Source organism: Phyllobates terribilis, unplaced genomic scaffold (genome assembly GCF_046119375.1).
Source record: "Phyllobates terribilis strain yellow unplaced genomic scaffold, ASM4611937v1 Scaffold_7__3_contigs__length_470593459, whole genome shotgun sequence".
NCBI lineage: Eukaryota > Metazoa > Chordata > Amphibia > Anura > Dendrobatidae > Phyllobates > Phyllobates terribilis.
In genome coordinates this window covers 11,571,937-11,597,385 of record NW_027362767.1, presented here as the reverse complement: position 1 = coordinate 11,597,385, position 25,449 = coordinate 11,571,937, and the positions used below count along the sequence as shown (strand labels likewise).

General features: G+C 48.1%; 1 protein-coding gene across 4 annotated transcripts in view; it reads left to right on the top strand.

Annotated features, from left to right (window-relative positions):
* Positions 1-25,449, top strand: part of CEP128 (centrosomal protein 128) — a 331,982-nt gene that overhangs the window by 267,474 nt on the left and 39,059 nt on the right. For all 4 annotated transcript variants that reach the window (XM_073638150.1, XM_073638151.1, XM_073638149.1 and 1 more), the window contains 2 exons: positions 4,512-4,625; positions 9,065-9,173. In XM_073638150.1, coding sequence (XP_073494251.1) covers positions 4,512-4,625; positions 9,065-9,173 — 223 coding nt within the window. The remainder of the gene's footprint in view (positions 1-4,511; positions 4,626-9,064; positions 9,174-25,449) is intronic.

The following is a 25,449-nucleotide window of genomic DNA, read 5'->3' as shown; positions in this document are numbered from 1 at the left end:
TTCGATTAATTCCCAATACCCTCAGTTTCAAGCGAACACTAAAAACACATTTCTTTAGACTGGCGTATCACCTAAACACACTCTGTCCATCCCAGCTTTCCCCCATATTAAAATCTTCTTCAACTTCGGGTTCAAACCAACCATGCACATAAAAGCCTCTGTCAGGACTGCACACATACTGGCTGGCGACCAGTCCATGTATTATTATTTATCCTATTCAGTATATCAAGGCTGCATTATACAATATATGTACTTTTTACCTTTTGTGTCTCCCCCACTTCCTCATAGACTGTAAGCTCGCGAGCAGGGCCCTCACTCCGTTCGATATGAGATATGCTTATTCTGTATTGTCTGTATAAGTCCCCCCTAAAATTTGTAAAGTGCTGCGGAATATGTTGGCGCTATAAAAATAAACTATTATTATTATTATTATTATTATTATTATTATATTATTATTATTATTACTGTCGCTTTTATTCATTCATTACTGTTTTAGTCGTTTTGTTTTTGGGCTTTTTTTTCCCTCCACTTCTTCCAAGAGCCATAATTCTTATTTATTTTTGTGTCTGCATAGCCATTTGAGATTTTTTTTATTCTTTTTACTGGACAGGTTGTTTTTTAATGGCACCGTTAAATTTTACCATATTTTCCATTAAAAGACCAGATCAAAATTCCAAATGGAGTGAAAATAAAAAAAATAATAATAATTAAAATGCCCCCAATTCCACCAAGGGGATTTCATGATTTTTCAGATTAATACAATCACAATGATCCCAAACTGACACGCAGCGGAGGGGGGCTGCGGCGGAGGGGGGCTGCAGCAGAGGGGGGCTGCGGCGGAGGAGGGCTGCGGCGGAGGAGGGCTGCGGCGGAGGGGGGCTGCGGCGGAGGAGGGCTGCGGCGGAGGGGGGCTGCGGCGGAGGGGGACTGCGGCGGAGGGGGGCTGCGGCGGAGGGTGGCGGCGGAGGGGGCTGCGGCGGAGGGGGGCTGCGGCGGAGGGGGGCTGCGGCGGAGGAGGGCTGCGGCGGAGGGGGGCTGCGGCGGAGGAGGGCTGCGGCGGAGGGGGGCTGCGGAGGGGGGCTGCGGCGGAGGAGGACTGCGGCGGAGGGGGGCTGCGGCGGAGGGGGGCTGCGGCGGAGGAGGGCTGCGGCGGAGGGGGGCTGCGGCGGAGGAGGGCTGCGGCGGAGGGGGGCTGCGGCGGAGGGGGACTGCGGCGGAGGAGGGCTGCGGCGGAGGGGGGCTGCGGCGGAGGGTGGCGGCGGAGGGGGCTGCGGCGGAGGGGGGCTGCGGCGGAGGGGGGCTGCGGCGGAGGAGGGCTGCGGTGGAGGGGGGCTGCGGCGGAGGGGGGCTGCGGCGGAGGGGGGCTGCGGCGGAGGAGGGCTGCGGCGGAGGGGGGCTGCGGAGGGGGGCTGCGGCGGAGGAGGACTGCGGCGGAGGGGGGCTGCGGCGGAGGGCGGCGGAGGAGGGCTGCGGCGGAGGGGGGTTGTGGCGGAGGAGGGCTGCAGCGGAGGGGGCCTGGGCCATGAGAGAACAGACCCCACACTTTTCTCAACCTTTAAGGGAACCTGTCATGGGCACCAATAATCAGAGCTGGCTGCGGCGTCTCATAGAAGACCCCGGAGAAGTCTGGCGCGGTCCCAACCAGCTTCTCACTGCACCTCTCCAGTTCTTCACAGGTTGCTCTGTTTGTACATACATGAGAGAGACCTGTCAATCTCCTGGCGAGGGGAGAAGCCGGTCGGTGGCTGTGTCGGACTATGGTCAGCTATACGTGGCTGCGCTGGAGTGGCCCGGCTCGGATCTGTGCAGCCCGCGGTCCAGGCAGTGAATCTGGCGACAGATTCCCTCTGAATGCTAAATGTGGCTGTCAGAGGTTGGCCATGGTGTGTGATCGGAGCCTGCACCATACACCCGCCTCCGATGGGGGCTGCACATGTCGTGGAGGGCTTCAAAAGGGAGGTAGCCGCTCTCTGTCACTCACCATCAGCAGTGGAGGTTCATGGTCACGTTATAAGTACCAGCCCAGAGTAAGGCCTTGTTCACACGGTCAGTATTTGTAGCCAGGAGTGGTGATAAATGCAGAAGAACTGACGCTTTTCTATGATACTTTTCCTCTGTTTCTCTCCTGATTCTGGCTTCTAAATACTGATGTAAAATATTGACCAAATACTGAGTGTGTGAACGTGGCCAAACAGTGCAATCAGTGCAGATTCAGCCATGGTAAGAACTGTGCAGATTCTGATTACCTCTCTGAAAATGGGGGCCAGAGGACATAGTGATTTACAAGTCGCAATGACAACCAGAATGGACACCCCCTTCCTTTACACTGCAGGCTGCACTTCCAGTACTGGAGCATGGCGCGGTGCATGTGGCTGTATTTCTGAGGCGCAATCCTTTATTGTGCTTCTTCCTTTCATGTGAAAGTGACCCTATTACAAGCTGCAGCCGGATGGTCGGGCCGCGTGTAGTACAGTGATAAGTGGGCCGAGTCCCGGCCACGCCGGCGGGGTCGTGCCTGGTAACAGAGGTCTGTTCTCGCAGAGAGGAGGCAGGGACGCCAGGCTGTTACCTTTAATCTCTGGACCCCACGAGCTGAGAAGCGGCAGAGTGCTCACAATGTGCAGCTGTAATGAATAGACCCCCAGGACATTGGCATTCACTGATGTAAGGAAATATTCCGGTGTGAGGGAACAATGGCGGAAATAGTGCAGGCAGCGACCTTGAGAACATGATCTGAATGGGGCTGGCATGAATGCGTCCTATTCTTCAGGCTGCGGTGTCAGCGCTCCACTATGGCGCGGCTCAGACCTCCGGCTACAATTGGGTCCTGTGGAGCAGAATACATTGAGCGCCCAGTGATGGGAACGTGCGGACACAGCTATGAGAAAGGCATTGTTCTGCTCAGCCACGCCTGGCGCTCCGGCCTGGGATTAGCGGCCTCCTGCTCACCCGACCTGCCACATTGGGACGTTTCTTTCATATTTGTGTAGTGGACCTTACCACGAGAGCACAATCCCGGATAATGGCGCAGGGGTATTAATCAGGGCTTAGTAATGGCTTTTGGATGGGATATCGATGGCAGGGGCGTCCTTGCAGCTCACGTGCTCTATTCTTCTACAAGGGTTTGTTTTATGGGTACAATTAGAGCGGAGGGGGGACGCTGTCCCATATGTGGGGGTGTGTGCGGAGTGATGGAAATGGGAAACAGGTGTGCGACCATGGCTACGCTCTGTGCATCACAAAGGACGGGCAGATTTAACCGCAACTCGCGCAAACTCCGGCCTCAGCCTCCGGTAATTGTGCAAGAAACGGGGCCAAAATATGGAGAATCCTTTATGAGGACAAAGAAATCCAATATATTTCATCTCAGCACAATACATCATTCCTGTCGGCTGCTGCTCCGCGCCAGAGGCCGGGAACATTTCTCCGATAAATTCTGATCTTTCAGATTGGAGGGGGGAGGAATGCAGCAAGATGGGCATCCACGCCGAGCCTGGGGGTCCTGACACCCTGCGTACTATTGGCTCTGGTGACTGTGCCCTACAGACAGGGGACGGAGGACGGTGCGGGACGGAGGACGGTGCGGGACGGAGGACGGTGCGGGACGGGGGACGGTGCGGGACGGAGGACCGCTGTGGGACGGAGGATGGTGCGGGACGGGGGACGGTGCGGGACGGAGGACCGCTGTGGGACGGAGGATGGTGCGGGACGGAGGACGGTGTGTAATGCCACGTTCTCCGCACACAGTAACCACAGCCATTCCCCGAGGTCTGTGACCAGGGGACGCTCCTGACAATAATGGACAGAACAGACACAGATTCATTCTTGCATTTCTGGCGCTGTTCTTCTTTTAATTTGCGCCATCTTTGCCGTCTCTTTGATCAAGGTCGTGTTTTTTAGCTTTGTCAATCGGTGTTCGGTATTTTGCGCTGATTCAGTCATTCTGACTTTTTAAAAACTTGTTAATTTTTTGCACAAATCTCCTCCAGTCCCCACTGAAGTTTTTTTTTTTATGTCCTTCTGAAATTCTTACGGAAATTTTGTGTGGATTTTGCGCTGAGGAGTTTGGGGAAAAAGGATAAAGACAAAAATATAGAACATTTTTAATTTTGTGTATAATTCTGGACCCACGCGTTGCAATTATAAAAATTTTGTGAAAAAAAGCGTGAACGAATACAACACAAATAAGAAGTGAAGAATGGGGTCCAGGGAGCTGATACGTAGCTGTGTGGTGGGGGATGAGCACGATTGCTGCTAGGACCCCCACATTGATTACTGGGGTCACAGCGATGGGAAGCCATGTGCTAGCCGTGTTCTCGAGGCAAAAGGATTATCCAGTGTCTAGCCGCCATTTATAGGAAACCTTCCAGTATCTGTGCTGCCTACTGAATACATTAGGGCTCCTTGTCTAGCGCCCCCATCTGGTGGTAACGTTCACGTGTCCATGAGTCTGAGACATCGTCCCCCCGGAGGAGCGGGGGCTATGACATTGTGTCTGATTCTCTCCCCAGGACTCTCATCTGCACAGAGAAGTGATGGAGGAACGATACGCGCAGTACCGCGAGATTGTCGGCTCCCTGCAGCAGCAGCTGGCGGACTCCAAGCGCAGGATCCAGGAGTGCCGGGTAATGAGGCTGAGCCGGGACTAAGTGCACCGTGTGCGTATGAGAGCCGCACTGCAGAGCGCAATGCCGAGATGTGCTGGTGCCGCACTGCAGAGCGCAATGCCGAGATGTGCCGTCACCGCACTGCAGAGCGCAATGCCGAGATGTGCTGTCACCGCACTGCAGAGCGCAATGCTGAGATTTGCTGGCGCCGCACTGCAGAGCGCAATGCAGAGATTTGCCGGCGCCGCACTGCAGAGCACAATGTAGTGGCAATGGGCTCTCTAGGGAGCCTTATCTAGACTGCTTTGTCCCATAAACTACCCTCCCCATCATCCTTATCTGATCACAGGGGCCCTTCTGCTGAGAGCCCCACTCATCCCACCAACAGGGACCCCAAGTACATGAAGCGTAACTGAGCCTCGCGACCACCTCTCCAGGGCTCCTATAGAGGCCGATGGATCAGTGGTCACACGTGATCCACACTGGAGACTTTGGTACCCAATCATTGGAATCAATGGGGGGGTTATCATCTGAAATCCAGCAATCATATAGTTCCCATCTAATGGGTAGCTAGGTAATGTGTTATTTATGGGACAACACCTTTAATCTGCAGCTCTGTCCGACAATAGGGCCGCACTATTCAAAGTCTCAAAGAAGAATGGGGCTCTGTCATGTAAAGCTGGGTGTGGGCTCTTTCCATTGAATTCTCTGGGTGTTGTGTAAATTGTTGAGCCCAATAATTGATGCGGCTCTGAGGCGTGGGGCTCTGTGGCGTGGGGCTCTGTGGCGTGGAGCTCTGTGGCGTGGGGCTCTGTGGCGTGGGGCTCTCTGGCGAGGGGCTCTCTGGCGTGGGGCTCTGGCGTGGGGCTCTCTGTCGTGGGGCTCTGGCGTGGGGCTCTCTGGCGTGGGGCTCTGGCGTGGGGCTCTCTGGCGTGGGGCTCTCTGGCGTGGGGCTCTCTGTCGTGGGGCTCTGTGGCGTGGGGCTCTGGCGTGGGGCTCTGTCGTGGGGCTCTCTGTCGTGGGGCTCTCTGTCGTGGGGCTCTCTGTCGTGGGGCTCTCTGTCGTGGGGCTCTCTGTCGTGGGGCTCTCTGTCGTGGGGCTCTCTGGCGTGGGGCTCTCTGGCGTGGGGCTCTCTGGCGTGGGGCTCTCTGGCGTGGGGCTCTCTGGCGAGGGGCTCTCTGGCGAGGGGCTCTCTGGCGTGGGGCTCTGGCGTGGGGCTCTCTGGCGTGGGGCTCTCTGGCGTGGGGCTCTCTGGCGTGGGGCTCTCTGGCGAGGGGCTCTCTGGCGAGGGGCTCTCTGGCGAGGGGCTCTCTGTCGTGGGGCTCTCTGTCGTGGGGCTCTCTGTTGTGGAGGTCTCAGGCGAGGGGCTCTCTGTCGTGGGGCTCTCTGTCGTGGGGCTCTCTGTCGTGGGGCTCTCTGTCGTGGGGCTCTCTGTCGTGGGGCTCTCTGTCGTGGGGCTCTCTGTCGTGGGGCTCTCTGTTGTGGAGGTCTCAGGCGTGGGGCTCTCTGTCGTGGGGCTCTCTGTCGTGGGGCTCTCTGGCGTGGGGCTCTCTGGCGTGGGGCTCTCTGGCGTGGGGCTCTCTGGCGTGGGGCTCTCTGGCGTGGGGCTCTCTGGCGTGGGGCTCTCTGGCGAGGGGCTCTCTGGCGTGGGGCTCTGGCGTGGGGCTCTCTGGCGTGGGGCTCTCTGGCGTGGGGCTCTCTGGCGTGGGGCTCTCTGGCGAGGGGCTCTCTGGCGAGGGGCTCTCTGTCGTGGGGCTCTCTGTCGTGGGGCTCTCTGTCGTGGGGCTCTCTGTCGTGGGGCTCTCTGTCGTGGGGCTCTCTGTCGTGGGGCTCTCTGTCGTGGGGCTCTCTGTCGTGGGGCTCTCTGTCGTGGGGCTCTCTGTCGTGGGGCTCTCTGTCGTGGGGCTCTCTGTCGTGGGGCTCTCTGTCGAGGGGCTCCCAGCTGAGGGACACCCAGGCCGGGGGCTCTCTGTTGTGGAGGTCTCAGGCGAGGGGCTCTCTGTCGTGGGGCTCTCTGTCGTGGGGCTCTCTGTCGTGGGGCTCTCTGTCGTGGGGCTCTCTGTCGTGGGGCTCTCTGTCGAGGGGCTCCCAGCTGAGGGACACCCAGGCCGGGGGCTCTCTGTTGTGGAGCTCTCAGACGAGGGGCTCTCAGACGAGGGGCTCTCTGTCGTGGGGCTCTCTGTCGTGGGGCTCTCTGTCGTGGGGCTCTCTGTCGTGGGGCTCTCTGTCGTGGGGCTCTCTGTCGTGGGGCTCTCTGTCGTGGGGCTCTCTGTCGTGGGGCTCTCTGTCGTGGGGCTCTCTGTCGTAGGGCTCTCTGTCGTGGGGCTCTCTGTCGTGGGGCTCTCTGTCGTGGGGCTCTCTGTCGTGGGGCTCTCTGTCGTGGGGCTCTCTGTCGTGGGGCTCTCTGTCGTGGGGCTCTCTGTCGTGGGGCTCTCTGTCGTGGGGCTCTCTGTTGTGGAGGTCTCAGGCGTGGGGCTCTCTGTCGTGGGGCTCTCTGTCGTGGGGCTCTCTGTCGTGGGGCTCTCTGTCGAGGGGCTCCCAGCTGAGGGACACCCAGGCCGGGGGCTCTCTGTTGTGGAGGTCTCAGGCGAGGGGCTCTCTGTCGTGGGGCTCTCTGTCGTGGGGCTCTCTGTCGTGGGGCTCTCTGTCGAGGGGCTCCCAGCTGAGGGACACCCAGGCCGGGGGCTCTCTGTTGTGGAGGTCTCAGGCGAGGGGCTCTCTGTTGTGGAGGTCTCAGGCGAGGGGCTCTCTGTCGTGGGGCTCTCTGTCGTGGGGCTCTCTGTCGTGGGGCTCTCTGTCGTGGGGCTCTCTGTCGTGGGGCTCTCTGTCGTGGGGCTCTCTGTCGAGGGGCTCCCAGCTGAGGGACACCCAGGCCGGGGGCTCTCTGTTGTGGAGCTCTCAGACGAGGGGCTCTCAGACGAGGGGCTCTCTGTCGTGGGGCTCTCTGTCGTGGGGCTCTCTGTCGTGGGGCTCTCTGTCGTGGGGCTCTCTGTCGTGGGGCTCTCTGTCGTGGGGCTCTCTGTCGTGGGGCTCTCTGTCGTGGGGCTCTCTGTCGTGGGGCTCTCTGTCGTGGGGCTCTCTGTCGTGGGGCTCTCTGTCGTGGGGCTCTCTGTCGTGGGGCTCTCTGTCGTGGGGCTCTCTGTCGTGGGGCTCTCTGTCGTGGGGCTCTCTGTTGTGGAGGTCTCAGGCGTGGGGCTCTCTGTCGTGGGGCTCTCTGTCGTGGGGCTCTCTGTCGTGGGGCTCTCTGTCGAGGGGCTCCCAGCTGAGGGACACCCAGGCCGGGGGCTCTCTGTTGTGGAGGTCTCAGGCGAGGGGCTCTCTGTCGTGGGGCTCTCTGTCGTGGGGCTCTCTGTCGTGGGGCTCTCTGTCGAGGGGCTCCCAGCTGAGGGACACCCAGGCCGGGGGCTCTCTGTTGTGGAGGTCTCAGGCGAGGGGCTCTCTGTTGTGGAGGTCTCAGGCGAGGGGCTCTCTGTCGTGGGGCTCTCTGTCGTGGGGCTCTCTGTCGTGGGGCTCTCTGTCGTGGGGCTCTCTGTCGTGGGGCTCTCTGTCGTGGGGCTCTCTGTCGTGGGGCTCTCTGTCGAGGGGCTCCCAGCTGAGGGACACCCAGGCCGGGGGCTCTCTGTTGTGGAGCTCTCAGACGAGGGGCTCTCAGACGAGGGGCTCTCTGTCGTGGGGCTCTCTGTCGTGGGGCTCTCTGTCGTGGGGCTCTCTGTCGTGGGGCTCTCTGTCGTGGGGCTCTCTGTCGTGGGGCTCTCTGTCGTGGGGCTCTCTGTCGTGGGGCTCTCTGTCGTGGGGCTCTCTGTCGTGGGGCTCTCTGTCGTGGGGCTCTCTGTCGTGGGGCTCTCTGTCGTGGGGCTCTCTGTCGTGGGGCTCTCTGTCGTGGGGCTCTCTGTCGTGGGGCTCTCTGTTGTGGAGCTCTCAGGCGAGGGGCTCTCAGACATGGGGCTTACGAGCGTGGACGCTGTCAACAACATCCAACCTGTGTTGGAGAAGAATAAAGCAGCAGAATTGTCCTGAACCCTTAGTTGTCTCCTAGTTTCTCCTCTTCTGGGGCCGAGCTCTTGTGATCGGAGGAGCAGCCGCAGGCTGTCACTCATGTCTGACCTCACGTCAGCATTGTTGTTCGCTCACACACTTGTTTTCTGTCATTTTTGGTGTGAATTGTTTGCCAAAAATCACAATGTTATTTATCCACCGAGTGGTTTCTCGGCAGAAGCAGAAATGACAACGTCTCCACATGGCTGATGGGCTCCAAAAGGCACAAGTCCAAAATCCTGCATCAGAACTGAAAGGTGCACGGACTTCTGATGCCGATTTCACATCCAAACCTCCCTGAAATATATATACAGTTCCGTCATACAGTTTCTCCATCACCAATGTGCCTGACTCCGGAGTCTTCGCGGTGACTTGTACGTCTGCAGATCCTGAACTAAGTTCACTTTTCTTGTGCCTTAAAGGAGGAAAAATTAAAGGCGGACGTCCAGAGTGCCCGGTTGTCAGCTTTATCCGCATCCTTAAGGGGAAATGGCAGCTTCCTGTTGAGCTCTCTGCGCTCAGAAACCAGCTGTAAGTATTCAGCCCCTTCAATGGCAGAAGCCAACGTCACCCGACAGCGAGCACAAGTGACGCCGCTAGGTAGGAAAATGTTCATCGTCTCTCCCACAACTTCCAGGGACAATATCATACATAGCAAGACAAGTATCCTCACATGAAAATGAGAAAGAAGCCTGAGTGATCCTCCAGAGCTGCACTCACTGTTCTGCTGGTGCAGTCACGGAGTCTCTGACGTTCATTTCTAATACTCACGTGAGGACTTGTTTTCCCCTAAAATTGTCCTGATCTGGAAGTTGTGTGAGGAATTCTGTGATAATCAGACGGCGAACATCCAGGTGTGCTGGAACTGATTATAGGGTAATCTATGTAATGTAATGTATGTACACAGTGACTGCACCAGCAGAATAGTGAGTGCAGCTCTGGAGTATAATACAGGATGTAACTCAGGATCAGTAATGTAATGTATGTACACAGTGACTGCACCAGCAGAATAGTGAGTGCAGCTCTGGAGTATAATACAGGATGTAACTCAGGATCAGTAATGTAATGTATGTACACAGTGACTGCACCAGCAGAATAGTGAGTGCAGCTCTGGAGTATAATACAGGATGTAACTCAGGATCAGTAATGTAATGTATGTACACAGTGACTGCACCAGCAGAATAGTGAGTGCAGCTCTGGGGTATAATACAGGAGGTAACTCAGGATCAGTAATGTAATGTATGTACACAGTGACTGCACCAGCAGAATAGTGAGTGCAGCTCTGGGGTATAATACAGGAGGTAACTCAGGATCAGTAATGTAATGTATATACACAGTGACTGCACCAGCAGAATAGAGAGTGCAGCTCTGGAGTATAATACAGGATGTAACTCAGGATCAGTAATGTAATGTATGTACACAGTGACTGCACCAGCAGAATAGTGAGTGCAGCTCTGGAGTATAATACAGGATGTAACTCAGGATCAGTAATGTATGTACACAGTGACTGCACCAGCAGAATAGTGAGTGCAGCTCTGGAGTATAATACAGGATGTAACTCAGGATCAGTAATGTAATGTATGTACACAGTGACTGCACCAGCAGAATAGTGAGTGCAGCTCTGGAGTATAATACAGGAGGTAACTCAGGATCAGTAATGTAATGTATGTACACAGTGACTGCACCAGCAGATTAGTGAGCGCAGCTCTGGAGTATAATACAGGATGTAACTCAGGATCAGTAATGTAATGTATGTACACAGTGACTGCACCAGCAGAATAGTGAGTGCAGCTCTGGAGTATAATACAGGATGTAACTCAGGATCAGTAATGTATGTATGTATGTACACAGTGACTGCACCAGCAGAATAGTGAGTGCAGCTCTGGAGTATAATACAGGATATAACTCAGGATCAGTAATGTAATGTATGTACACAGTGACTGCACCAGCAGAATAGTGAGTGCAGCTCTGGAGTATAATACAGGATGTAACTCAGGATCAGTAATGTAATGTATGTACACAGTGACTGCACCAGCAGAATAGTGAGTGCAGCTCTGGAGTATAATACAGAATATAACTCATAATCAGTAATGTAATGTATGTACACAGTGACTCCACCAGCAGAATAGTGAGTGCAGCTCTGGAGTATAATACAGGATGTAACTCAGGATCAGTAATGTAATGTATGTACACAGTGACTGCACCAGCAGAATAGTGAGTGCAGCTCTGGAGTATAATACAGGAGGTAACTCAGGATCAGTAATGTAGTGTATGTACACAGTGACTGCACCAGCAGAATAGTGAGTGCAGCTCTGGAGTATAATACAGGAGGTAACTCAGGATCAGTAATGTAATGTATGTACACAGTGACTGCACCAGCAGAATAGTGAGTGCAGCTCTGGGGTATAATACAGGAGGTAACTCAGGATCAGTAATGTAATGTATATACACAGTGACTGCACCAGCAGAATAGTGAGTGCAGCTCTGGAGTATAATACAGGATGTAACTCAGGATCAGTAATGTAATATATGTACACAGTGACTGCACCAGCAGAATAGTGAGTGCAGCTCTGGAGTATAATACAGGAGGTAACTCAGGATCAGTAATGTAATGTATGTACACAGTGACTGCACCAGCAGAATAGAGAGTGCAGCTCTGGAGTATAATACAGGATGTAACTCAGGATCAGTAATGTAATGTATGTACACAGTGACTGCACCAGCAGAATAGTGAGTGCAGCTCTGGAGTATAATACAGGATGTAACTCAGGATCAGTAATGTATGTACACAGTGACTGCACCAGCAGAATAGTGAGTGCAGCTCTGGAGTATAATACAGGATGTAACTCAGGATCAGTAATGTAATGTATGTACACAGTGACTGCACCAGCAGAATAGTGAGTGCAGCTCTGGAGTATAATACAGGAGGTAACTCAGGATCAGTAATGTAATGTATGTACACAGTGACTGCACCAGCAGATTAGTGAGCGCAGCTCTGGAGTATAATACAGGATGTAACTCAGGATCAGTAATGTAATGTATGTACACAGTGACTGCACCAGCAGAATAGTGAGTGCAGCTCTGGAGTATAATACAGGATGTAACTCAGGATCAGTAATGTAATGTATGTACACAGTGACTGCACCAGCAGAATAGTGAGTGCAGCTCTGGAGTATAATACAGGATGTAACTCAGGATCAGTAATGTAATGTATGTACACAGTGACTGCACCAGCAGAATAGTGAGTGCAGCTCTGGAGTATAATACAGGATGTAACTCAGGATCAGTAATGTAATGTATGTACACAGTGACTGCACCAGCAGAATAGTGAGTGCAGCTCTGGGGTATAATACAGGAGGTAACTCAGGATCAGTAATGTAATGTATGTACACAGTGACTGCACCAGCAGAATAGTGAGTGCAGCTCTGGGGTATAATACAGGAGGTAACTCAGGATCAGTAATGTAATGTATATACACAGTGACTGCACCAGCAGAATAGAGAGTGCAGCTCTGGAGTATAATACAGGATGTAACTCAGGATCAGTAATGTAATGTATGTACACAGTGACTGCACCAGCAGAATAGTGAGTGCAGCTCTGGAGTATAATACAGGATGTAACTCAGGATCAGTAATGTATGTACACAGTGACTGCACCAGCAGAATAGTGAGTGCAGCTCTGGAGTATAATACAGGATGTAACTCAGGATCAGTAATGTAATGTATGTACACAGTGACTGCACCAGCAGAATAGTGAGTGCAGCTCTGGAGTATAATACAGGAGGTAACTCAGGATCAGTAATGTAATGTATGTACACAGTGACTGCACCAGCAGATTAGTGAGCGCAGCTCTGGAGTATAATACAGGATGTAACTCAGGATCAGTAATGTAATGTATGTACACAGTGACTGCACCAGCAGAATAGTGAGTGCAGCTCTGGAGTATAATACAGGATGTAACTCAGGATCAGTAATGTATGTATGTATGTACACAGTGACTGCACCAGCAGAATAGTGAGTGCAGCTCTGGAGTATAATACAGGATATAACTCAGGATCAGTAATGTAATGTATGTACACAGTGACTGCACCAGCAGAATAGTGAGTGCAGCTCTGGAGTATAATACAGGATGTAACTCAGGATCAGTAATGTAATGTATGTACACAGTGACTGCACCAGCAGAATAGTGAGTGCAGCTCTGGAGTATAATACAGAATATAACTCATAATCAGTAATGTAATGTATGTACACAGTGACTCCACCAGCAGAATAGTGAGTGCAGCTCTGGAGTATAATACAGGATGTAACTCAGGATCAGTAATGTAATGTATGTACACAGTGACTGCACCAGCAGAATAGTGAGTGCAGCTCTGGAGTATAATACAGGAGGTAACTCAGGATCAGTAATGTAGTGTATGTACACAGTGACTGCACCAGCAGAATAGTGAGTGCAGCTCTGGAGTATAATACAGGAGGTAACTCAGGATCAGTAATGTAATGTATGTACACAGTGACTGCACCAGCAGAATAGTGAGTGCAGCTCTGGGGTATAATACAGGAGGTAACTCAGGATCAGTAATGTAATGTATATACACAGTGACTGCACCAGCAGAATAGTGAGTGCAGCTCTGGAGTATAATACAGGATGTAACTCAGGATCAGTAATGTAATATATGTACACAGTGACTGCACCAGCAGAATAGTGAGTGCAGCTCTGGAGTATAATACAGGAGGTAACTCAGGATCAGTAATGTAATGTATGTACACAGTGACTGCACCAGCAGAATAGAGAGTGCAGCTCTGGAGTATAATACAGGATGTAACTCAGGATCAGTAATGTAATGTATGTACACAGTGACTGCACCAGCAGAATAGTGAGTGCAGCTCTGGAGTATAATACAGGATGTAACTCAGGATCAGTAATGTATGTACACAGTGACTGCACCAGCAGAATAGTGAGTGCAGCTCTGGAGTATAATACAGGATGTAACTCAGGATCAGTAATGTAATGTATGTACACAGTGACTGCACCAGCAGAATAGTGAGTGCAGCTCTGGAGTATAATACAGGAGGTAACTCAGGATCAGTAATGTAATGTATGTACACAGTGACTGCACCAGCAGATTAGTGAGCGCAGCTCTGGAGTATAATACAGGATGTAACTCAGGATCAGTAATGTAATGTATGTACACAGTGACTGCACCAGCAGAATAGTGAGTGCAGCTCTGGAGTATAATACAGGATGTAACTCAGGATCAGTAATGTATGTATGTATGTACACAGTGACTGCACCAGCAGAATAGTGAGTGCAGCTCTGGAGTATAATACAGGATATAACTCAGGATCAGTAATGTAATGTATGTACACAGTGACTGCACCAGCAGAATAGTGAGTGCAGCTCTGGAGTATAATACAGGATGTAACTCAGGATCAGTAATGTAATGTATGTACACAGTGACTGCACCAGCAGAATAGTGAGTGCAGCTCTGGAGTATAATACAGAATATAACTCATAATCAGTAATGTAATGTATGTACACAGTGACTCCACCAGCAGAATAGTGAGTGCAGCTCTGGAGTATAATACAGGATGTAACTCAGGATCAGTAATGTAATGTATGTACACAGTGACTGCACCAGCAGAATAGTGAGCGCAGCTCTGGAGTATAATACAGGATGTAACTCAGGATCAGTAATGTAATGTATGTACACAGTGACTGCACCAGCAGAATAGTGAGTGCAGCTCAGGAGTATAATACAGGAGGTAACTCAGGATCAGTAATGTATGTATGTACACAGTGACTGCACCAGCAGAATAGTGAGCGCAGCTCTGGGGTATAATACAGGATATAACTCAGGATTAGTAATGTAATGTATGTACACAGTGACTGCACCAGCAGAATAGTGAGTGCAGCTCTGGAGTATAATACAGGATGTAACTCAGGATCAGTAATGTAATGTATGTACACAGTGACTGCACCAGCAGAATAGTGAGTGCAGCTCAGGAGTATAATACAGGAGGTAACTCAGGATCAGTAATGTAATGTATGTACACAGTGACTGCACCAGCAGAATAGTGAGTGCAGCTCTGGAGTATAATACAGGATGTAACTCAGGATCAGTAATGTATGTACACAGTGACTGCACCAGCAGAATAGTGAGTGCAGCTCTGGAGTATAATACAGGATGTAACTCAGGATCAGTAATGTAATGTATGTACACAGTGACTGCACCAGCAGAAAAGTGAGTGCAGCTCTGGAGTATAATACAGGAGGTAACTCAGGATCAGTAATGTAGTGTATATACACAGTTACTGCACCAGCAGAATAGTGAGTGCAGCTCTGGAGTATAATACAGGATGTAACTCAGGATCAGTAATGTAATATATGTACACAGTGACTGCACCAGCAGAATAGTGAGTGCAGCTCTGGAGTATAATACAGGAGGTAACTCAGGATCAGTAATGTAGTGTATATACACAGTTACTGCACCAGCAGAATAGTGAGTGCAGCTCTGGAGTATAATACAGGATGTAACTCAGGATCAGTAATGTAATATATGTACACAGTGACTGCACCAGCAGAATAGTGAGTGCAGCTCTGGAGTATAATACAGGATGTAACTCAGGATCAGTAATGTAATGTATGTACACAGTGACTGCACCAGCAGAATAGAGAGTGCAGCTCTGGAGTATAATACAGGATGTAACTCAGGATCAGTAATGTAATGTATGTACACAGTGACTGCACCAGCAGAATAGTGAGTGCAGCTCTGGAGTATAATACAGGATGTAACTCAGGATCAGTAATGTATGTACACAGTGACTGCACCAGCAGAATAGTGAGTGCAGCTCTGGAGTATAATACAGGATGTAACTCAGGATCAGTAATGTAATGTATGTACACAGTGACTGCACCAGCAGTATAGTGAGTGCAGCTCTGGAGTATAATACAGGATGTAACTCAGGATCAGTAATGTATGTACACAGTGACTGCACCAGCAGAATAGTGAGTGCAGCTCTGGAGTATAATACAGGATGTAACTCAGGATCAGTAATGTAATGTATGTACACAGTGACTGCACCAGCAGAATAGTGAGTGCAGCTCTGGAGTATAATACAGGATGTAACTCAGGATCAGTAATGTAATGTATGTACACAGTGACTGCACCAGCAGAATAGTGAGTGCAGCTCTGGAGTATAATACAGGAGGTAACTCAGGATCAGTAATGTAATGTATGTACACAGTGACTGCACCAGCAGAATAGTGAGTGCAGCTCTGGAGTATAATACAGGATGTAACTCAGGATCAGTAATGTATGTACACAGTGACTGCACCAGCAGAATAGTGAGTGCAGCTCTGGAGTATAATACAGGATGTAACTCAGGATCAGTAATGTATGTATGTACACAGTGACTGCACCAGCAGAATAGTGAGTGCAGCTCTGGAGTATAATACAGGATATAACTCAGGATCAGTAATGTAATGTATGTACACAGTGACTGCACCAGCAGAATAGTGAGTGCAGCTCTGGAGTATAATACAGGATGTAACTCAGGATCAGTAATGTAATGTATGTACACAGTGACTGCACCAGCAGAATAGTGAGTGCAGCTCTGGAGTATAATACAGAATATAACTCATAATCAGTAATGTAATGTATGTACACAGTGACTCCACCAGCAGAATAGTGAGTGCAGCTCTGGAGTATAATACAGGATGTAACTCAGGATCAGTAATGTAATGTATGTACACAGTGACTGCACCAGCAGAATAGTGAGTGCAGCTCTGGAGTATAATACAGAATATAACTCATAATCAGTAATGTAATGTATGTACACAGTGACTGCACCAGCAGAATAGTGAGTGCAGCTCAGGAGTATAATACAGGAGGTAACTCAGGATCAGTAATGTATGTATGTACACAGTGACTGCACCAGCAGAATAGTGAGCGCAGCTCTGGGGTATAATACAGGATATAACTCAGGATTAGTAATGTAATGTATGTACACAGTGACTGCACCAGCAGAATAGTGAGTGCAGCTCTGGAGTATAATACAGGAGGTAACTCAGGATCAGTAATGTAATGTATGTACACAGTGACTGCACCAGCAGAATAGTGAGTGCAGCTCTGGAGTATAATACAGGATGTAACTCAGGATCAGTAATGTAATGTATGTACACAGTGACTGCACCAGCAGAATAGTGAGTGCAGCTCTGGAGTATAATACAGGATGTAACTCAGGATCAGTAATGTAATGTATGTACACAGTGACTGCACCAGCAGAATAGTGAGCGCAGCTCTGGAGTATAATACAGGATGTAACTCAGGATCAGTAATGTAATGTATGTACACAGTGACTGCACCAGCAGAATAGTGAGTGCAGCTCTGGAGTATAATACAGGAGGTAACTCAGGATCAGTAATGTAGTGTATGTACACAGTGACTGCACCAGCAGAATAGTGAGTGCAGCTCTGGAGTATAATACAGGATGTAACTCCGGATCAGTAATGTAATGTATGTACACAGTGACTGCACCAGCAGAATAGTGAGTGCAGCTCTGGAGTATAATACAGGATGTAACTCAGCATCAGTAATGTAATGTATGTACACAGTGACTGCACCAGCAGAATAGTGAGTGCAGCTCTGGAGTATAATACAGGAGGTAACTCAGGATCAGTAATGTAATGTATGTACACAGTGACTGCACCAGCAGAATAGTGAGTGCAGCTCTGGAGTATAATACAGGAGGTAACTCAGGATCAGTAATGTAATGTATGTACACAGTGACTGCACCAGCAGAATAGTGAGTGCAGCTCTGGAGTATAATACAGGATGTAACTCAGGATCAGTAATGTAATGTATGTACACAGTGACTGCACCAGCAGAATAGTGAGTGCAGCTCTGGAGTATAATACAGGAGGTAACTCAGGATCAGTAATGTAGTGTATGTACACAGTGACTGCACAAGCAGAATAGTGAGTGCAGCTCTGGAGTATAATACAGGAGGTAACTCAGGATCAGTAATGTAATGTATGTACACAGTGACTGCACCAGCAGAATAGAGAGTGCAGCTCTGGAGTATAATACAGGATGTAACTCAGGATCAGTAATGTAATGTATGTACACAGTGACTGCACCAGCAGAATAGTGAGTGCAGCTCTGGAGTATAATACAGGATACAACTCAGGATCAGTAATGTAATGTATGTACACAGTGACTGCACCAGCAGAATAGTGAGTGCAGCTCTGGAGTATAATACAGGATGTAACTCAGGATCAGTAATGTAATGTATGTACACAGTGACTGCACCAGCAGAATAGTGAGTGCAGCTCTGGAGTATAATACAGGAGGTAACTCAGGATCAGTAATGTAGTGTATGTACACAGTGACTGCACCAGCAGAATAGTGAGTGCAGCTCTGGAGTATAATACAGGAGGTAACTCAGGATCAGTAATGTATGTACACAGTGACTGCACCAGCAGAATAGTGAGTGCAGCTCTGGAGTATAATACAGGATGTAACTCAGGATCAGTAATGTAATGTATGTACACAGTGACTGCACCAGCAGAATAGTGAGTGCAGCTCTGGAGTATAATACAGGATGTAACTCAGGATCAGTAATGTAATGTATGTACACAGTGACTGCACCAGCAGATTAGTGAGCGCAGCTCTGGAGTATAATACAGGATGTAACTCAGGATCAGTAATGTAATGTATGTACACAGTGACTGCACCAGCAGAATAGTGAGTGCAGCTCTGGAGTATAATACAGGATGTAACTCAGGATCAGTAATGTATGTATGTACACAGTGACTGCACCAGCAGAATAGTGAGTGCAGCTCTGGAGTATAATACAGAATATAACTCATAATCAGTAATGTAATGTATGTACACAGTGACTGCACCAGCAGAATAGTGAGTGCAGCTCTGGAGTATAATACAGGATGTAACTCAGGATCAGTAATGTAATGTATGTACACAGTGACTGCACCAGCAGAATAGTGAGTGCAGCTCTGGAGTATAATACAGGATGTAACTCAGGATCAGTAATGTAATGTATGTACACAGTGACTGCACCAGCAGAATAGTGAGTGCAGCTCAGGAGTATAATACAGGAGGTAACTCAGGATCAGTAATGTATGTATGTACACAGTGACTGCACCAGCAGAATAGTGAGCGCAGCTCTGGGGTATAATACAGGATATAACTCAGGATTAGTAATGTAATGTATGTACACAGTGACTGCACCAGCAGAATAGTGAGTGCAGCTCTGGAGTATAATACAGGAGGTAACTCAGGATCAGTAATGTAATGTATGTACACAGTGACTGCACCAGCAGAATAGTGAGTGCAGCTCTGGAGTATAATACAGGATGTAACTCAGGATCAGTAATGTAATGTATGTACACAGTGACTGCACCAGCAGAATAGTGAGTGCAGCTCTAGAGTATAATACAGGATGTAACTCAGGATCAGTAATGTAATGTATGTACACAGTGACTGCACCAGCAGAATAGTGAGCGCAGCTCTGGAGTATAATACAGGATGTAACTCAGGATCAGTAATGTAATGTATGTACACAGTGACTGCACCAGCAGAATAGTGAGCGCAGCTCTGGAGTATAATACAGGATGTAACTCAGGATCAGTAATGTATGTATGTACACAGTGACTGCACCAGCAGAATAGTGAGTGCAGCTCTGGAGTATAATACAGGATGTAACTCAGGATCAGTAATGTATGTACACAGTGACTGCACCAGCAGAATAGTGAGTGCAGCTCTGGAGTATAATACAGGATGTAACTCAGGATCAGTAATGTAATGTATGTACACAGTGACTGCACCAGCAGAATAGTGAGTGCAGCTCTGGAGTATAATACAGGAGGTAACTCAGGATCAGTAATGTAGTGTATGTACACAGTGACTGCACAAGCAGAATAGTGAGTGCAGCTCTGGAGTATAATACAGGAGGTAACTCAGGATCAGTAATGTAATGTATGTACACAGTGACTGCACCAGCAGAATAGAGAGTGCAGCTCTGGAGTATAATACAGGATGTAACTCAGGATCAGTAATGTAATGTATGTACACAGTGACTGCACCAGCAGAATAGTGAGTGCAGCTCTGGAGTATAATACAGGATACAACTCAGGATCAGTAATGTAATGTATGTACACTGTGACTGCACCAGCAGAATAGTGAGTGCAGCTCTGGAGTATAATACAGGATGTAACTCAGGATCAGTAATGTAATGTATGTATACAGTGACTGCACCAGCAGAATAGTGAGTGCAGCTCTGGAGTATAATACAGGAGGTAACTCAGGATCAGTAATGTAGTGTATGTACACAGTGACTGCACCAGCAGAATAGTGAGTGCAGCTCTGGAGTATAATACAGGAGGTAACTCAGGATCAGTAATGTATGTACACAGTGACTGCACCAGCAGAATAGTGAGTGCAGCTCTGGAGTATAATACAGGATGTAACTCAGGATCAGTAATGTAATGTATGTACACAGTGACTGCACCAGCAGAATAGTGAGTGCAGCTCTGGAGTATAATACAGGATGTAACTCAGGATCAGTAATGTAATGTATGTACACAGTGACTGCACCAGCAGATTAGTGAGCGCAGCTCTGGAGTATAATACAGGATGTAACTCAGGATCAGTAATGTAATGTATGTACACAGTGACTGCACCAGCAGAATAGTGAGTGCAGCTCTGGAGTATAATACAGGATGTAACTCAGGATCAGTAATGTATGTATGTACACAGTGACTGCACCAGCAGAATAGTGAGTGCAGCTCTGGAGTATAATACAGAATATAACTCACAATCAGTAATGTAATGTATGTACACAGTGACTGCACCAGCAGAATAGTGAGTGCAGCTCTGGAGTATAATACAGGATGTAACTCAGGATCAGTAATGTAATGTATGTACACAGTGACTGCACCAGCAGAATAGTGAGTGCAGCTCTGGAGTATAATACAGGATGTAACTCAGGATCAGTAATGTAATGTATGTACACAGTGACTGCACCAGCAGAATAGTGAGTGCAGCTCAGGAGTATAATACAGGAGGTAACTCAGGATCAGTAATGTATGTATGTACACAGTGACTGCACCAGCAGAATAGTGAGCGCAGCTCTGGGGTATAATACAGGATATAACTCAGGATTAGTAATGTAATGTATGTACACAGTGACTGCACCAGCAGAATAGTGAGTGCAGCTCTGGAGTATAATACAGGAGGTAACTCAGGATCAGTAATGTAATGTATGTACACAGTGACTGCACCAGCAGAATAGTGAGTGCAGCTCTGGAGTATAATACAGGATGTAACTCAGGATCAGTAATGTAATGTATGTACACAGTGACTGCACCAGCAGAATAGTGAGTGCAGCTCTAGAGTATAATACAGGATGTAACTCAGGATCAGTAATGTAATGTATGTACACAGTGACTGCACCAGCAGAATAGTGAGCGCAGCTCTGGAGTATAATACAGGATGTAACTCAGGATCAGTAATGTAATGTATGTACACAGTGACTGCACCAGCAGAATAGTGAGCGCAGCTCTGGAGTATAATACAGGATGTAACTCAGGATCAGTAATGTATGTATGTACACAGTGACTGCACCAGCAGAATAGTGAGTGCAGCTCTGGAGTATAATACAGGATGTAACTCAGGATCAGTAATGTATGTACACAGTGACTGCACCAGCAGAATAGTGAGTGCAGCTCTGGAGTATAATACAGGATGTAACTCAGGATCAGTAATGTAATGTATGTACACAGTGACTGCACCAGCAGAATAGTGAGTGCAGCTCTGGAGTATAATACAGGATGTAACTCAGGATCAGTAATGTAATGTATGTACATAGTGACTGCACCAGCAGAATAGTGAGTGCAGCTCTGGAGTATAATACAGGATATAACTCAGGATCAGTAATGTAATGTATGTACACAGTGACTGCACCAGCAGAATAGTGAGTGCAGCTCTGGAGTATAATACAGGATGTAACTGAGGATCAGTAATGTAATGTATGTACACAGTGACTGCACCAGCAGAGTAGTGAGTGCAGCTCTGGAGTATAATACAGGATATAACTCAGGATCAGTAATGTAATGTATGTACACAGTGACTGCACCAGCATAATAGTGAGTGCAGCTCTGGAGTATAATACAGAATATAACTCATAATCAGTAATGTAATGTGTGTACACAGTGACTGCACCAGCAGAATAGTGAGTGCAGCTCTGGAGTATAATACAGGATGTAACTCAGGATCAGTAATGTAATGTATGTACACAGTGACTGCACCAGCAGAATAGTGAGCGCAGCTCTGGAGTATAATACAGGATGTAACTCAGGATCAGTAATGTAATGTATGTACACAGTGACTGCACCAGCAGAATAGTGAGTGCAGCTCAGGAGTATAATACAGGAGGTAACTCAGGATCAGTAATGTATGTATGTACACAGTGACTGCACCAGCAGAATAGTGAGCGCAGCTCTGGGGTATAATACAGGATATAACTCAGGATTAGTAATGTACTGTATGTACACAGTGACTGCACCAGCAGAATAGTGAGTGCAGCTCTGGAGTATAATACAGGAGGTAACTCAGGATCAGTAATGTAATGTATGTACACAGTGACTGCACCAGCAGAATAGTGAGTGCAGCTCTGGAGTATAATACAGGATATAACTCAGGATCAGTAATGTAATGTATGTACACAGTGACTGCACCAGCAGAATAGTGAGTGCAGCTCTGGAGTATAATACAGGATGTAACTCAGGATCAGTAATGTAATGTATGTACACAGTGACTGCACCAGCAGAATAGTGAGTGCAGCTCTGGAGTATAATACAGGATATAACTCAGGATCAGTAATGTAATGTATGAACACAGTGACTGCACCAGCAGAATAGTGAGTGCAGCTCTGGGGTATAATACAGAAGGTAACTCAGGATCAGTAATGTAATGTATATACACAGTGACTGCACCAGCAGAATAGTGAGTGCAGCTCTGGAGTATAATACAGGATGTAACTCAGGATCAGTAATGTAATGTATGAACACAGTGACTGCACCAGCAGAATAGTGAGTGCAGCTCTGGGGTATAATACAGAAGGTAACTCAGGATCAGTAATGTAGTGTATATACACAGTGACTGCACCAGCAGAATAGTGAGTGCAGCTCTGGGGTATAATACAGAAGGTAACTCAGGATCAGTAATGTAATGTATGTACACAGTGACTGCACCTGCAGAATAGTGAGTGCAGCTCTGGAGTATAGTACAGAATGTAACTCAGGATCAGTAATGTAATGTATGTACACCGTGACTGCACCAGCAGAATAGTGAGTGCAGCTCTGGAGTATAATACAGGATGTAACTCAGGATCAGTAATGTAATGTATGTACACAGTGACTGCACCAGCAGAATAGTGAGTGCAGCTCTGGAGTTTAATACAGGATGTAACTCAGGATCAGTAATGTAATGTATGTACACAGTGACTGCACCAGCAGAATAGTGAGTGCAGCTCTGGAGTATAATACAGGATGTAACTCAAGATCAGTAATGTAATGTATGTACACAGTGACTGCACCAGCAGATTAGTGAGTGCAGCTCTGGAGTATAATACAGGATGTAACTCAGGATCAGTAATGTAATGTATGTACACAGTGACTGCACCAGCAGAATAGTGAGTGCAGCTCTGGAGTATAATATAGGAGGTAACTCAGGATCAGTAATGTAATGTATGTACACAGTGACTGCACCAGCAGAATAGTGAGCGCAGCTCTGGAGTGTAATACAGGATGTAACTCAGGATCAGTAATGTAATGTATGTACACAGTGACTGCGCCAGCAGAATAGTGAGTGCAGCTCTGGAGTATAGTACAGAATGTAACTCAGGATCAGTAATGTAATGTATGTACTCAGTGACTGCACCAGCTGATAAGTGAGTACAGCTCTGGAGTATAATACAGGATGTAACTCAGGATCAGGAATGTAATGTATGTACACAGTGACTGCACCAGCAGAATAGTGAGTGCAGCTCTGGAGTATAATACAGGATATAACTCAGGATCAGTAATGTAATGCATGTACACAGTGACTGCACCAGCAGAATAGTGAGTGCAGCTCTGGAGTATAATACAGGAAGTAACTCAGGATCAGTAATGTAATGTATGTACACAGTGACTGCACCAGCAGAATAGTGACTGCAGCTCTGGAGTATAATACAGGATGTAACTCAGGATCAGTAATGTAATGTATGTACACAGTGACTGCACCTGCAGAATAGTGAGTGCAGCTCTGGAGTATAATGCAGGATGTAACTCAGGATCAGTAATGTAATGTATGTACACAGTGACTGCACCTGCAGAATAGTGAGTGCAGCTCTGGAGTATAATACAGGATGTAACTCAGGATCAGTAATGTAATGTATGTACACAGTGACTGCACCAGCAGAATAGTGAGTGCAGCTCTGGAGTATAATACAGAATATAACTCATAATCAGTAATGTAATGTATGTACACAGTGACTGCACCAGCAGAATAGTGAGTGCAGCTCTGGAGTATAATACAGGATGTAACTCAGGATCAGTAATGTATGTATGTACACAGTGACTGCACCAGCAGAATAGTGAGTGCAGCTCTGGAGTATAATACAGGATATAACTCAGGATCAGTAATGTAATGTATGTACACAGTGACTGCACCAGCAGAATAGTGAGTGCAGCTCTGGAGTATAATACAGAATATAACTCATAATCAGTAATGTAATGTATGTACACAGTGACTGCACCAGCAGAATAGTGAGTGCAGCTCTGGAGTATAATACAGGATGTAACTCATAATCAGTAATGTAATGTATGTACACAGTGACTGCACCAGCAGAATAGTGAGTGCAGCTCTGGAGTATAATACAGGATGTAACTCAGGATCAGTAATGTAATGTATGTACACAGTTACTGCACCAGCAGAATAGTGAGTGCAGCTCTGGAGTATAATACAGAATATAACTCATAATCAGTAATGTAATGTATGTACACAGTGACTGCACCAGCAGAATAGTGAGTGCATCTCTGGAGTATAATACAGGATGTAACTCAGGATCAGTAATGTAATGTATGTACACAGTGACTGCACCAGCAGAATAGTGAGTGCAGCTCTGGGGTATAATACAGGATGTAACTCAGGATCAGTAATGTAATGTATGTACACAGTGACTGCACCAGCAGAATAGTGAGTGCAGCTCAGGAGTATAATACAGGAGGTAACTCAGGATCAGTAATGTATGTATGTACACAGTGACTGCACCAGCAGAATAGTGAGCGCAGCTCTGGGGTATAATACAGGATATAACTCAGGATTAGTAATGTAATGTATGTACACAGTGACTGCACCAGCAGAATAGTGAGTGCAGCTCTGGAGTATAATACAGGAGGTAACTCAGGATCAGTAATGTAATGTATGTACACAGTGACTGCACCAGCAGAATAGTGAGTGCAGCTCTGGAGTATAATACAGAATATAACTCATAATCAGTAATGTAATGTATGTCCACAGTGACTGCACCTGCAGAATAGTGAGTGCAGCTCTGGGGTATAATACAGGATGTAACTCAGGATCAGTAATGTAATGTATGTACACAGTGACTGCACCAGCAGAATAGTGAGTGCAGCTCAGGAGTATAATACAGGAGGTAACTCAGGATCAGTAATGTATGTATGTACACAGTGACTGCACCAGCAGAATAGTGAGCGCAGCTCTGGGGTATAATACAGGATATAA